A 15,968-nucleotide genomic window follows, 5' to 3' on the forward strand; every position below is an offset into this window, starting at 1 on the left:
TGAAAATAAAGAGTGGTCTTTCTAGTATAGTTACAAAGGTGGCTAGCTAGTGTCTGAGCTCTGGCGCGTTTAAGACGGGGGAGGGGGGCGGTAAATTCTCAGAGTGCGCGCGCTACCGCCTTAAAGGGACCCTGCAACACTTGCCATCGACTACTAGTACTGTATTTTGGGATAAAGTCTATTGTCCCAGAAATCTCCTCCCGCAAGAATTATGAAAATCCGTTCACAATTAACGAAACTACGCGCGATGAGAAATCGCGCATAATCGTTCCCTCTCAACTCGAACGCGGACAAGGCGACGAAGGCTGCGCGCTCTCTCCCGGAGAGGGGGGCGGCTCGCGGCGTTCTCTTCGGCGGCCTTCGATATATCACATGCCGGGTAGTTTTCTCCTTTTCTCCGCAACGCGGAGGGGCCTATTTCCGGTCTGGTGCCACAAAAAAGCAGGCATGGGTGCCTGCTCGCAAGTGCGCGCTCGGGCTGGTAGGGCGTTTTTGAAGCAATAAACGTTTGTAGTCGAGTGGTCCCATTGAAAGGGAAGTATTGAGTTCGTCACTCAAGCTCCACGCGCACCAAAAACACAAAATAAACGGCAAAACTGTGCCTACCGGTTCAGGCATAGAAGAGGTTCGTACACAGCGATGACGACGACGGAAATAAGATAATCTAGCCGCGAAGTTGACCAGTGACAGCCGATCGGGCAGCCATGGCCTATGTGACGTCCCTTAGGCCATGCATAATGAGGACAACTGAAGAGAGAGCGGTTGGTTTTTCCGCGCCGTTCACATCGATTTGCGCGCTCACCGCTTCACGTGCACGTGTAATATTTGGCTCAGGTATTTCTGGCAGTGTAATCTAAACGTCGCGCAGGTTTACTTGCACTGCTCAGAGAGTGTTGCAGGGTCCCTTTAATTGGAGGAACTACAACATGAGATTAATTCCTTGCCAAATTTATTGAGCAGTTTCTTGAAAATTTTGACGCCGCCACAACTAGCACGCTTTTGTACGACGCATGCTTTAGCAGTTTTGTTCATTACTATAGTATTTTATTCTTCGACAGAACTGTCGCATGAATACCATCAAACGCTAGATTGAGAACATGCGTTCACCTGTACACGGTTGTAGGGACAGTTCAGTTGTGATGGGGAGGGGGGGGGAGAGGCGTTCTGTCACGAATTAGGGTTTTTACGGCCCCTAAAGGGATCTCTTCTGACAAAAGTGACCTTTATCTATTCTATAGCACTGTTAGACAGACTTCTGATGTATTTTACAGAGCGCGGCCCACGCCACGAACAACATCATCATATTCATTGGCGGAGACTCGGAATTTCAAAACGCTCCGAACTGGTTCAACCAAATCGACGCCACCATCAAGGTGATCAACGCGCAGGTACGTACATCATCAGACAAGCGCGCAAGCAGCCCCGCGCGCAAGCAGCCGTTCAACGGTATTGTGTGGAACACAGCGTTGTGACACGAGGCCCGAAGACTAGTTCCGCTCCCCCTTCAACGATACTGTATTTTCGTCTGTTTTTAAGCGCCGGCCACAACGGTAGCTTCTGGGGGATGAACAGAAGGAAATGTGAAGTGCCGCGACAGACACGAGCCTATTCGCGCACACTTATGCAAAAAATTGTTCAATTATTGTTGGACTAAAAAACGGCTTGGTCTTATTCTGTACAAAAAAGAGCCTTTTGTTTTGCGCCATTATCCCCTTTGATGCTGTGAGTCAACTGTGACGACACACTCGCAAGGATGTCGCTCGGCATTCAACGGGTGGTGAGCACTAAAAACTCGCATGAATTGTACCGGACCAAACAGAACGTCGTTCAGCTCGTTCGTCAGGCATCCGCTGAGAACTTAATTCTTCTGCACACACTTCAAATACACTAATGCGCTACGTTATGAGTTTAACTACAGAGAGAGAGAGAGAGAGAGAGAGAGAGAGAGAGAGAGAGAGAGAGAGAGAGAGGGGATTATATTATTAATTATATAACTAAAAGAATGACCGTAAGGAAAAATGCACTGACGATTACTACACTCCCTAATGCGAAACTTGTGCGCAGCGCGAACTGCGGTCTTCCGGGTCACGGCGCATATCTTCTGCGCCTCGGGGAGTGATTGGGTGATCAGCGAACGCACGACTCCAATGTACTGGAAGAGTACACTGTAGCACGGCGGCGCGGGGTTACTCTGCCGTTATCTCGCAGCGCGTCACCGCCACTGGCGACCATGTTGTTGCAAATCGTGTTGAACCTCCCGCGCAAATGCCACGTGGTTCGAATTAGCCACGCAAGTATGTAGGAGTGGCGTGAAGTGAGAGGGGTATGCACGAGAGAGATTGCGCCAAAGCAGCGCGTGCCGGCCCCCCGTCATACCCTCGCCAGACGTCCCGACGAGCGTTTTGTACGGGCTCAGCCTACTGCCCTCCCCTCAAACCCTCGCTACGTTTTCTTCCTACGTTTTCTTTCTGTCATCGCTCGCTCGGTTACGACGCCATCGCCGTGGCCATAGCCGCCGCCAAACTCCAGTAGCGGCCGTCAGAGTGACTGAAACATTCGAGGAGGGGGGGGGGGGGGAAAGGGGGGGGGGCGGCGTGAGCGAGCTATTAGCTCGCTCACGGTAGGTCAAGCTATTAATTACGTGCTCAAGGGGTATTGACATCTATCGAGTCTCAAGAAAGGCCAGAGTGTTACAAAAAAAAAAAAAAAGATGGAGGTGGGAGGCACTAACCAAGTGTGTTCAACCGTGTTTCCGGCTGACGAAATAGGAATATAATGGGGAGGAAGGGGCAGGCAACCAGCAACGGCATGGTTTTATTCCAGGTAGGGGTTCAATGTGCGCCTCGAAACTAAGAAAGGAGTACTTTGATTTACGTTATCACTCACCATTATAATACGTTGCATCAGACCTTTGTCGCCGGGCTATGCACGTTACAATGGGAGATAAACTCTGTAGGTAGCAACGCTTCTTACTGAGGGGGCTAGATCACTGCGTTAATCTGCTTCCAGCCAGCGGAATGTTACCAAGTGAAACGTTCAACGGCAATCAACATGCAAGGACGTTTTGCAGGGGAACAATTTAGGAGCAGTTTTAAGCGCAGTGTTCACAGGATTTGACATGGCTATCCTTTCAAGAGAGAATTACGGCTTGAGTGCAGTAATTTCAACGTAATAGCGCAACAAATTACGTCTAAAACTAGGTGTAAGGATAACTGCACATTTTTGTTAAGGTTTACTGGAAAATTAACAGTCGGGTTCACAAATCAGGTTCGCAGCGCAGTTCTCACCAGCGGAACTCATCGTCCCCTCCGAGATGTCATGGAGGGGGGTCTTGTACTTTTTTCGTTCAGCGAACTCATCGCTTTCGCAAATAGACAGCATTTCTCGGCGGCCGTGTATGATCGCGTGGAGTGCAGGCACGCAAGAAGAGCCACCGTGTGCGTGCCCTGTACTCGACTCCGCTGTGCTACCTGGCGGCGCTGCACGCGTCCAACCGGTCGTGGCCCGTGTTCCGAGGGGATCTGATGCCCTACAGCGACGTGCCAGGACGCATCTGGGTCGGCTTCTACTCGAGCCGGCCGAATCTCAAGGAGCACGCGCGATACGCCAACAGCTTCCTGCAGGTCACTCTTCGCACTTTGGAATCCAATCAATCAATCAATCAATCAATCAATCAATCAATCAATCAATCAATCAATCAATCAATCAATCAATCAATCAATCAATCAATCAATCAATCAATCAATCAATCAATCAATCAATCAATCAATCAATCAATCAATCACTTCACTGTGGAAAGGAATGAGAACGAAGCAACGCTCACACACTCTCTCTTCCTGTCTTGCCAAAGCAGGCATGCAAGCAGCTGGTCGTTCTCGGAGGCCTGAAGGACGCATCAAGGACACAAAAGCTAAGTGCGTGCACTGTTTTGGTCCATATTTGCAGATGGTGCATAGAATCGTCATTCATAAATTCTTTTTTATGTTAGGGCGGAACCAAATGATTGATATTACCGCCTCACTCCTTCCCTCACCCGACCAGCGCCTATACCGAGCAACAATGATTAGTCCTGAGAAAGAAAGCGAGGACGGGGTGGAGGAGGATGGGTAGGAGGATGAGGATGAGAAGGACGAGGGCTGGTCCAGGGAGGTAGGCGGTAGACGTGGTCATTACCATACAAGGAGATAAGTATATCCCAGGACGTCACAAGCAGGGCAGTTGTAGGGGTACGTTGTTGAAGATATGTGGTTGGGGACAGGGTTATTGTCAACGGTATTGGTTCGGAGTCATCGTTCTATGCGCGCGCAACTGGGAGGCTGGGTCGCTGGTAGTGCAGTCGCGACTGGAGGTAGTGGTAGAGGATTTCAGGGTGGCGGAGTGGGATGGGAGGTGCCGGCGTTCCTCCTCCGTGGGAACGCCCGAAGCAGGGTTTCGCTGGGGCAGCCTCGTTCCTACAAAGGGAGGAGTGGCCGGGGATCCATATCAGTTACGTGAAAGGGAAATTCTGAATTTCTTGGACAAATTTTAGCGCTAAGGATGAGATGCGACCTGAGAAAAAGCCTCGGCATCCTTGCTGTAAGGCTGCAACAGGGGCACTAAGTCTGTGGAGGCTGTGCTAGTGGGAGGGTGATGACTATTTCTTCGCAGATGGCGGTACTGGCGTTAAGAAGGGTGAGGGACGTTTTGACGGTGCAGTCTGAGTCGGCTACGGCCAGTGCATGCCCCGATAGATGGGACGACGTCCGTGTAGCGAATGTCAGGTTTGTTGGGGGTATTTAGACTTCAACGACTGAACCTGGCTTGTCGTCTTCCTTGGTTGGGCGAGGCGTTTGTGTGGTTACGAGTGCCTCGGGGGGATGGGCATGGGAGCTTCACCGGAGGTTGGTGCATTGCGGCCTAGTTTAGTTAGGACAGAACGATCAGTTCGGGTAGGCGCGAGACGGGTTAGTCGCTTAACTTGCCGCGTTTCGATTATTCCGGAGAGGGTGCATGAAGGTCGAGCCGGAAAAGCAGGGTGGTAGGTGTAAAGGCTGGGCGGTTGAGGGTGATTTTATACAACGTCCGGATCAGGGCGTCTAGGTTGCAGTGTTCTTTCGGCGTGAGGTTGACCAAGAGGGTGCCACGATTATGCTGAGTCGGAGAACTTGTACCAGCCAGCACGTGTCTTGTTACTTGGGGCCGCAACTTTGGGTGCATATTTTTCGAAATAGATGCATGAGCTGGATGCGTATTTCCAAACGCTTCGCTGCACAGCGCCCCACGTGACACGCCTCTTCACGCGATAAAGAACGTTAATTAAACGTGGTCATAGGCGGCGCCCCGAACCTAAAGCGACCTAAAACATATCAGATCACCATTCATAACAAAAACAACATGTAACATGAAGTACTTACGTAATAAAAAACAAATTAAGTTTAGAAAAAATCTTTGCAATAAAAAAATTAATGCAGACCTGCTGGGGCTCGAACCCAGGCCGTCAGTGTAAGTACCCAGAACTCTACCTCGAAGCCCTACCTCGAAGCCACAGAACCTTTTTTTCTTCTTTATTACATGGGAGAATACGCTCAGATGTTACAGTAAGAGGAATACAAGCAAACAAAAGAATACACTGAAGTTATGAGAAGCACATATACATCAAAATTCAGGCAAACACACACAAGCGTTCAAAAGAGGGAACCAGTCAAGTGGTTGGTCAAGCGAACTATACACACTATGTACAAATGCCACAGTTTCTCGGAAATATGACTTAGTTGATCTTGGTGGCTCAGCATGCCTATCACATAAGCGGCATCACCACAGACTGTACAAACCAATCAGCACAAACATGTCATAAGGCGGCTCACCAGGATAGTCGAATGGCAAAAATCGGATAGAGAAAGGCGTGATATCCATGTCTTTTCTGAGCGTTCGCTGTAAAATGTCCCAGAAAAAGACAGCATCTCTGCAGTCTACAAAGCAGTGATCAATTGTCTCTGGTCGAGTACAGAGCCGACAGTCTGTCGACAAAGCTTTTTTTTGTTTTCCACGTGGCATTTGTTGCCTTACATGTCAATGTAAGAAATGATACAACACATATTTGCAACTATGGACACATACAAATGAGTTGATTACATGATGAAAAACAAAACTAAACAGAGCCCGAACGGCTGCATCGTTGCAGCAGCTGAACAGAATAGCACGGGCAGTGACATCACACATGTCACGTGGGACACTTTGCAGCGAAGCGTTTGGAAACACGCGAGCTGGATTACCGTAATGTGTACGCTGGAGAGGAGAGCAGCCACCTATAAGACAGATGAATATATGCGGTGTGTAGCTTCTCTTGTTTGTTTGTTTCCCTGCTTCGATTTCTCGCGTCGTCACAACGACGATTGTTTAAAGTTTAAGGCATGTAGGTAACAACTGAAGGTCATAAGGTATGACTACAAAGTAAGGCATGTCGTGAAAAGTTGGCGAACACAGTAATGCCTTCGCTCACCTCTGGACACGTGGGCATGTCGTTCACGCTGTTTGAAAGCAGTTTTCTCCGTCTCTCGCAGAAGAGGCTGTGGCCATCCTGCAGCATCACCACGCCATTACGTAAGCGGCCCCTCCCTCCTAGGGGAGGCAGCCTAACGGTGCTGAGTGCGGCGCCTTGTGCAGAGGAACGTCCAAGGCGGCCGTGTCACGGGACTACTCGAGGATGCTCGCTGAAGGCGTCGCCGACTGTGAGGTATTCAAAGCTGACAGTGCTCTTTAAGTATCCCGAGGTGCTTGAGTGCGATATCGTGTACAGTCAGGCCGGAGTAGATGGCCGTGAAGGAAGAAACGGTTCCGCCACGCGCAGGAATTTAGCAACCCCTAAACCGCATGAGTTTAGCAGGAGTAAAGGTAGCTTAAGATTACAGACAGTAAGACATTCATTTCTTTACAGTCAACCTAAAATATTATACGTGGATCCTACTGCGCTTATACGGATAGAGAATTATTTGTCTCGGCGTCGATAATGTGTTCTTTCGAATGGCAGAAGTTCTGAATACGTTTATGTGACGTCGGGAGCCTTACAGGGGGCAACGTTTAGCTTTATAGTTTACAAGGTGCTTGACAGCGGACGGGGCACAGACATTGACGCGAACTGAAAAAAAGACAAAAAAAGAGAGCTTCCCGATGGCAGCTTTGAGGAGGAGGAGGAATAAACGTTTATTAAACTGTATGAGTTTCGTTGTGGGAGGCCTCTTTAGTTCAGGAAGCCTTGGTCATTGGCTGCCCGGCGGGCCCTGTCCACCATTCGTTGCTGGTCTTGAGGGCGTGAGCTGGTCAGCTGGTCTCCCCACCGCTCCAGTGTTGGGTTTGGTGGCGGGAGGAGGGGGGGGGGGGGGAGGGGGTTAATGGTGATGATTGTCGGCACTCCCAGACCATATGATAGAGAATTACGATATTTTGGCCCCTTTCCAAATTACTGCCGCAAAAGTGCCGCGGGGTGTAATCGATACGTCATTCCCATCTCGACGACAAGCAACTTCTGTTTGGAATGCAAGGATCGGTGTGCCCGAAATATGCATGCTAATACATTACGTCACGTAGTTAACAGCATTTTAAAAAGCAGAAAGGGCAGAGGGCGTCGCTTAGTCGTAAACAGGAAAGGGGAGGGTGCACGAAATGTGGAAGGGCGAGTAGCTTCATGTTTATGATTGAGAAATTAATCTTTTTCCATTGTTTCCCGAGGCCGATAAAGCTGTCAGTGAACGCGACAGGGCCGAATAACAGCACCCCAAAGCCGGTCGCTGAAATATTGCCTGCGAAGCGTGCTTCACCTCATATTGACACTTATTGAGGGAAAGTAACCTGTGTGTAGGACAGCTTTTCGTGATGGGATGAGGTTTTCAGCGAGGCGGATAAAAATGTGAACTTCAGCGAAGAATAAAAACTACTAACAAGGAGTAATAAAGAGCAGTTCTAAGATTAATCAAGGATCTATTGCAATGTCTATGCACTAAACTAGGTTTTTTTGGTTCGAAAACGCTGCGCTCAACCTTACGGGCAACGCTTGCCTGCAAAGCTTGCTTCACTGCGTGGTGACACTAACCGTGGGGAAATACGCTTGTAAGGGGAACAGCTTTTCGTGATTAACTAGGCGAAGAAAACGTCAACTTTGTTGACAAATAAAAAAACGACAGAAAATAATGAGAAATTAGTGGGATTTGCAGTGTTCATGTGATAATCTAGGTACTTAGATTCGAAAAAGCTACGCTGGGCTATGTCAGCAGCTTCTCTCCCTTTCCGGGCGCGTCACGCTGTTCTATTTGTTTTGCGCGATAATCTCGCCATTTTTCGGCGGGGTTCTTTAAGTTACATGCTGGTATTTTAACATTTTTCACAAAAGTCAATCCAATGTTCGTTTGCATTGAAGTAACAGTGTTATCAACGGTTATGTATCTGTGGTTTTCCTCAAATGTGACCAAGATTTCTTTTGCTCTAAGTGATGAAAACTTACTATCACTGACAGCAGTTGGGAAATGTGTCTGCCTATGTACACTTGCGATTAGAAACCACATTAGAGGCAGGGGTGGGATACAAAAAAGAAGATTTACCATCTCGAAAAATTCTAGAAGCTGTTTGCTCTTTTTGGAGAGTACGGTAGGCTGCAGCCAACCGGCGCACTGAGCGTGCCTAGAGGAGAGAGACCTGTTGCGCGCATGCGCCGGTGAGCCGACCGTGTACCAGGTAGCGTACCGGGACCGGTTCTCCGCTCTCTAACTCTCTATTAACTTTCCGGGAGTGAGCCCGACAATGCGCGCCGTCTCGATTCTCCCGGTTGTCGTCGGGCCTCTAAGAGCGCCTCCGCTTCGATGTTCCACGTCGCGCGCAGGTTGCAATGAGCCGCGCTATCAACCAGCTTGTGGACCAGAGCGGTGCGGCGGGCGACCTCCCGTGGCGTTTCTGCCACGCCCTGAACGAGAGCGCTTGCGGCGCCTCGGAGAAGATCGACCTGAACGAGACGGACGGAGAGTTCACGCTGCTCCTCTACAATCCATCGTCCACACCCACCACCGTGCACGCCAGGCTTCCGGTCGCTACCGACTTGGTGTTCTTCGTCAAGGGCCCGCAGGGGGAAGAGGTCGAGACGCAGGCAAGCGAACACGCCGCTTGGGGGTTCCCCGATTCTGCTATTTCCCCCAGTACTGCTCTGCACAACGCCGAGTACACGAATAGACACACCCGTGCTTCTTGTACCTTAGAACAGATAACACGTAACAGCCCTTCTGACTTGTGCCGGGATATTACGTGGCCGCACACTTGGCGTACTTTAGAAGATCTGCTTTGCCACAATGCACCGAAGAGACCAATCGGCACTTCAAAACAAACAAAAAAAGTCGACCAATGCCGTGGACACACATACTTTTTGACAGAGAATTGTCATCTGTACTGTCACATCATGCCTTTATATCCAAACACAGGCCTCATTTTCGAATTGGGTCGAATTGTATGGTGGGACAAGGAGACACAATCTCTCCTATGTTATTCACAGCATGCTTACAAAAAGTATTCCGAACGTTGGATTGGGAACAGGTGGGAGTAAGGGTTAATGGAGAATACCTCAGTAACCTCAGATTTGCTGATGACGTTGCCTTGCTAAGTAACTCGGGGGACGAATTGCAAAGCATGCTTTCGGCACTGGGCGAACAGAGTAGAACCGTGGGCTTGAAAATTAATAAGCAGAAAACTAAAGTAATGATCAATAACCTCGGGACAGCACAGCAGTTTGAGATAGGTGGCGAGGCAGTGGAAGTGGTAAGCGAATATAACTACTTAGGCCAAGTTGTGACCCCAGATCCCAACCATGAGGCAGAGATAATTAGAAGGATCAGAATGGGGTGGGGTGCATATGGCAGGCATTCTCAGATAATGAATAGCAGCCTACCATTGTCGCTGAAAAAGAAAGTGTATGACAGCTGCATCTTACCGGTACTCACCTACGGGGCAGAAACTTGGAGGCTCACTAAGAGGGTTCAACCTAAATTGAGAACGACTCAGTGGGCAATGGAGCGGAAAATGATAGGTGTAACATTAAGGGACAAGAAGAGAGCGGAGTGGGTCAGGGAGCAAACTGGTGTTAAAGACATATTAGTAGAAATTAAGAAGAAATGGACGTGGGGAGGGCATGTAATGCGAAGACAAGATAACCGCTGGTCATTAAGGGTAACAGAGTGGATCCCTAGAGAAGGCAAGCGCTGCAGGGGGCGGCAGAAAGTTAGATGGGCAGATGAGATCAAGAAGTTTGCGGGGATAAATTGGTCACAGTTGGCACAGGACCGAGGTAATTGGAGAATAATGGGAGAGGCCTTTGCCCTGCAGTGGGCGTAGATAGGCTGGTGATGATGGTATGGTGAGTCTCGTTGTTCGCTTATGTTGATCGCATTCGTCTGCAATTATAACATAAATGGAGGGCCACGGGTAATTTTAAGACTACAGAGCGCCAATCAGAGCCCAGGCCGCTTCACAGGCATACATACATACATACATACATACATACATACATACATACATACATACATACATACATACATACATACATACATACATACATACATACATACATACATACATACATACATACATACATACATACATACATACATACATACATACATACATACATACATACATACATACATACATACATACATACATACATACATACATACATACATACATACATACATACATACATACATACATACACATACACACACATGCAGGTAACAAGTAGCGGCAAGATCATTTTAAACAAAATCGTTGCACAATGAAAAACTCATTGTAAACTAAAAAACTACAACGATTACACTATGTTTCTACGTCGAGAGAAACAAAACGTTCGTGCAATAGAAGGTCGTACAAAAAGAGACCACCCTAAACGTTTCCACATCAAGAGAAACAACAAGGATCAAGCAAATACGCAAATTTCGAAACAAACAACGGAACCCACAAATAGAACATCCTCAGCCATTTAAGAGCTACATGGAAAATAGAAAAGCGCAAGCCATCAGTGGGCAAACCTCTGACACAAACATGCTTATCATTCTAGGGCAGCAAACACCTTCGCTAAAAAATCGGCTGCAGTTCGCTTAGAGAAAACCGAACTCGGAAGAAAGAGTATTTGAATAGATTTGTGCAAACTTTGTAAGGAAGACAATTGTGTGAGTGGCGATGTCTCGACGCTCGAGGCAAGAACGGCTTGACGCAAGCGTTTGCGTTGAGCTTCAGGTGCCCATGAAAAGGGAAAACAAAAATTTTAAGCGAGCTACTTTACGTCGCTGCTCTAAAGTTGAAATTCGATGTTGCAACATTAACGAAGACGGGGAATTAGTGAATCCGTACTTGCTGAAAATAAAATGCACTGCTCGGCGTTGCACCATTTCTAGCTTTTGCTTGTCTTTCTTAGAAAAGGGGCCCCAAACAATGTTGGCGCATTCAAGCTTACGTAACACTAAAGTCTTATAAGCCAAAAGTTTTGCGTCTGTAGGGGCAGCTTCAAGTTTGTGCCTTATGAACTCAAGCTTGCGGATGGCAGCTGCGCAGATATTTTCAATGTGCTTAGACCATGATAATGTATTAGTAATTATCGCTCCTAGATATTTGTGTCCATATTTTTCTTTAATAGTCACCCCATCAATACAATAAGAAAATATAAGAGGCCCTTTTTTGTTTGTGATTCGCAGTAGAACAGTCTTATCCGAGTTTAACTTCATGAACCACGATGTGCACCAGTGGCCAATACGTGTCAGGCTGTCATTTAAGGTTATTTGATCCTCAGGACATGTACTTTTTTCTTAAAATGATGCAATCATCTGCAAATAATCGTATATGAACATCAGAGGAGACAACTGAAGTATATCATTTAAATATAATAAAAAAGAGAATTGGGCCCAAGACGCTTCCCTGTGGAACACCTGATAAGGCAGGTAAGGCACCTGAAGAGCACCCGGAGATCTCCACATATTGAGTCCTGTTAGAAAGGTAAGAGTTAATACAGTTAACAAAAAAATCGGGTATACCAAGGTTTAGTAGTTTGCCTGAAAGTTTACCATGAGGAACGCGATCGAAAGCCTTGCTGAAGTCGAGGAACACCAAGTCGATCTGGCTGGCCGAATCAAGGGCAGAGGCGATTTCGTGCACAGCAGCTATCAGCAGTGCGTGCGTCGATGGCCCTTTCGGAAGTAAGCTGTTCGGAAATTCGGAAGTAAGCTGTTACGTTCGAGGAAGTCTGTTATGAAATGAGCAATAATGTGCTCTATTATCATCATTATCATCGTCGTCGTCGTCATCGTCGTCTTCGTAATTATAATCGTCGTCACCGTAATTGTCGCCGTCATTGTCGCCGTCGCAGTCGGCATTGCCATCGACCTTATTCAATCCAATGCAAAGTTTGTTTCGCAAATATAATAAGGTTTTGTGGTGCAGCACGTTATCTGGGTCCATAGAAATTTTCGCTGCTAAAGCGCCCATGCAATAAGTACATTACATAATGGCAACTCAGCTTTAACATAATCAGTAAGGACAACAAGAGAAAGGGATCGCCACAATCCGATACAACAATATTGTGCAACAACAATATCGTAACAATACACTAAATGCACTCAATGCACTTCTCACTGCGTGTTACAGCAACAATATTGTAACACGCAGTGAGTAGCTGCGAAAATTCTGCACAAAGTAAAGCTTGTAATGGTGAACTGGTGCTTTAAAAGAAGGTGTCAAAAAAAAAAAAAAAAAACGCGTCGAAGCGGCTGTGAAACAGGATGACCTGCGCCATTGAGAGTCTGCAGGATAACATTTCAGCGCTTGCTAAGCGCGTATTTGCGCCAGAGCGAGACACATGCACTCAGATTGAGAACATTGCCAGCCAAGCCAGAATAGCTTAGGTGAGTGCCGAGCCCGTTGTACTCGTTCCCTGGCAAATGGGACAGCGGGCGCAGTCCGACGATAGCGAGAACTAACGGACGCCTTTTCTTCAGCACAGGCTAGAGTAGCCGTGCGCGTATTGGCCCAAGCAAGAAAACACAAATTACCATCAAAATCTTAACCCACCCATCCACGGCAAGTCTACCACATTGTAGCCCTTTATTACAAATAACAATTCTGTCAAGAAGGCTAGACTTACGATGAGTATACGGATTCAGAAGCCACTCACTGAAGTTTTGTTCGTAAAAGTTATCTGAATGGGCGATACCAAAGGGTAGTTATCGACGAACATGTTTCTGGTTTAAGACCAGTCTGCACGGGAGGGCCACAGGGCTCCGTTCTGGGACCTGTTTTTTTTACGTTACTAGTAATATATAGGAAGTGCCGTATAATGTACGCAGGTGACACAGCGCTACTTTTCCCCACCCCGTCCCTTCATACTACGGCACAGATTTTGAACGACGAACTTTTAAAAATCACTGAGTGGTTCATGACAAATAGGCTTACTTTTAAACAAAAAAAAAAGTAGTGTTTAGATCACCCTACAAACCTTTAGATTACACTATAGGCAAGCTCAAGGTCAATGATAAAGAAACAGAAAAAGTCGGTACGGGTTCATACTCAATTTTAATGCTGGACGGTGCGTCAAACTGGAAGCCCCATTTAGAGAGGCTGGGGAAGAAACTTTCCTCTGTCTCTTTTACCCTGAACAAAGCCCGACAGAGTTTTGAAGCTGGTGTCATGCGCACCCTCTACTTCTCGCTGTTCCCATCCCAGGGTTGGGGATTTACCTATCACACATCCATCAAGCACAAAAGTGTGCCTACAAAACAGAGCCTTGAGAATAATGAGCCATGTTCCCCCTCGTACACCCTCTTTGCCTTTATTTTTCCAAACCGCAATAATGTCTCTTTTTACGCTACTAGACTGCCGTATAGTTCTTTTGGTATATCAACTAATTTGTAACAACTTTCTCTTTCCCCGCACTATTTTTTCCATATACCCGGTACAAATAGACGTTCTGCCTCGGAGGGTAAATTTTTAATTCCTAAGCTTTCTCATAACGCATCTTTCTCACAACGCCATCTCAAGTACGTCGGAGTTAAAGTTTGGAATGATCTTCCGTCATAATCTTTACTATCAACCAGGGTAGATCATGCTCTGAAAACCGTTTTTTTTCGCATCAAACAATATCAAGCACATCGATAAACAAAATGTCAGAAAAAAATGAAAATAGTATCGACTTACAATGCCTCGTACACGATTTTTACTACTGCTGACCTGGGGACAAAATATATTTAGCTTTCTATACCACTGAAGATGTACTTCATTCCTGACGTGTGGTCTGTTATTTCAATGTAAACTAGACACAGCGGTTTTATTCATAGTTTGGTTTGTCTGTATAGAATCGAGCGTTTGTTCTTAGCACTGTAATTAATCTTAAATGTGTCTTTTCTATTCGTACCCATGCTTTTTGTTGACAATCTGCATACTGCATTTCCTTCAAACGTGATTGTATGTAGCATAACCCCTGATTCCTGAGTGATACGTTTTTAATGGATCTATTGCTAGCCAATAGGCTGAGGATCCAGAAGACATCCATGCATTCATATATTAGGTGAAAATGAAAAAAATGACAACAAACAAATTTGAACTTGAGTACAGACATATTACGAAAGAAACTTGGATGACTATTCAAGTATGTAAAAATCCTCGTAATACAATTTTTTTTAACGAAGAAATTCTGGGTATCTGTCAGGTTCATCGCAAGCAGTATCGACTGCATTATAAAACGCTCGTCTTATCCGAAATGAATACTTTGGTGGACTGCTGATGCATTAAACCATCGAGGTTTTCAGTAACGCAGCTATGAGCTGCCTCGCAGCCGGCTTGGTTCCTGTTGCAAAATGCGAGGTAGTTTAAGTATTTTACACATGAGCACGGACCACGTGTCGACCACAAGGAACGAAGAGACGATACGACGCGTGGTTAGTCGTCACCGCAGGAATTCACCACGTAACTACGTACATCCTTGCTCTCGCCCCTCCCTCCCGGCCGCCAGCCAGTGCCTCTCATCATGAGCCTCCTCAAGATACCGGAACGCAAAAGCCAGGCCAAGACAGAGCTCGTGTTCGGCGCTGAGCTGCCGCCGCTGGGATTCTCCACCTTCCGGGTCACGGCTCTCAAGAGTGAGTGATTCCGTCCGCTTACTCCCGGCTCAGTTTCGTCTGTTCGTGTTATAATCAAAGCGAGACTTGACATGGCTAAGCTAAAAAAAAATCCGGCGGTCCCGTGTATCCTGAAAAATCCTCCGGTGCGACCCCATGCGCACGAGCGAGAAAGACAGGTTAGAGAGGAGTTAGAAGTAAGGGGGGCGAGGTTGGCAGTGTTTATAGATGACGTAGCTACACTTTCGCATCTACCGACACTGGAAAGTGGAGACGGCGCATCGGAGGGAGGGAAAAAAAGTCTCAGACGCGGCAGAGTGAGCGCGCAGCGAGCTACTGTGTGAAGAACGCGTAGGTCAAGCGACAACGGCGGCCGGAGCAGTGTCAACGCCCTCGGACTTCGTCCAGCCTCGCAGGTTATCCTTCTTCGCAAAGTGGGAGGCCACTGAATTTTTTCCCTTACTGGGTTTCAAGCCCGTGTTTCAGGGCACTCGTACGATAGCCCATGCGCGAAACATTCACACGCGTCTCTTTGCTTCAGAGAAAGAGGATTCGCAACTGTCCCCGGCGTCCTTGGACTTCCTGGAACTGGAACCAGAGCAGAGATTCGTCGAAAATGAGGTGAGCTGCGAGTGAGGTGCTCCTCTGCAGGCTTACGTACACTGCTTCGTCACCCTACGCACGCGGTCCCGCGCCGTGTCCTTTTCAGGGGAAAACCGGACTCCCCCTCGCCCTCCTTCCACGAAAACACGCTATGTCGGAATAAAATAGCCTTCCCTCTTTATTTTCATCTATTCTTCTCACCAACGTTTCTCCTAAAATTACTCCCTCATTCCAGCACAGCCCTGATCACATCTT

The 15,968-nt window shown here is 47.3% G+C and overlaps 1 protein-coding gene across 2 annotated transcripts in view; it reads left to right on the plus strand.

Moving 5' to 3' along the window:
- Positions 1-15,968, plus strand: part of LOC144159664 (lysosomal alpha-mannosidase-like) — a 45,721-nt gene that overhangs the window by 12,772 nt on the left and 16,981 nt on the right. For both annotated transcript variants that reach the window (XM_077691289.1, XM_077691290.1), the window contains exons 8-15: positions 1,272-1,388; positions 3,417-3,623; positions 3,854-3,914; positions 6,540-6,579; positions 6,643-6,712; positions 8,849-9,109; positions 15,005-15,131; positions 15,652-15,731. In XM_077691289.1, coding sequence (XP_077547415.1) covers positions 1,272-1,388; positions 3,417-3,623; positions 3,854-3,914; positions 6,540-6,579; positions 6,643-6,712; positions 8,849-9,109; positions 15,005-15,131; positions 15,652-15,731 — 963 coding nt within the window. The remainder of the gene's footprint in view (positions 1-1,271; positions 1,389-3,416; positions 3,624-3,853; positions 3,915-6,539; positions 6,580-6,642; positions 6,713-8,848; positions 9,110-15,004; positions 15,132-15,651; positions 15,732-15,968) is intronic.

This window comes from Haemaphysalis longicornis, unplaced genomic scaffold (assembly GCF_048455015.1).
Source record: "Haemaphysalis longicornis isolate Haplotype H1 unplaced genomic scaffold, Haemaphysalis longicornis Haplotype H1 scaffold_10, whole genome shotgun sequence".
In the NCBI taxonomy this organism is placed as follows: Eukaryota; Metazoa; Arthropoda; class Arachnida; order Ixodida; family Ixodidae; genus Haemaphysalis; species Haemaphysalis longicornis.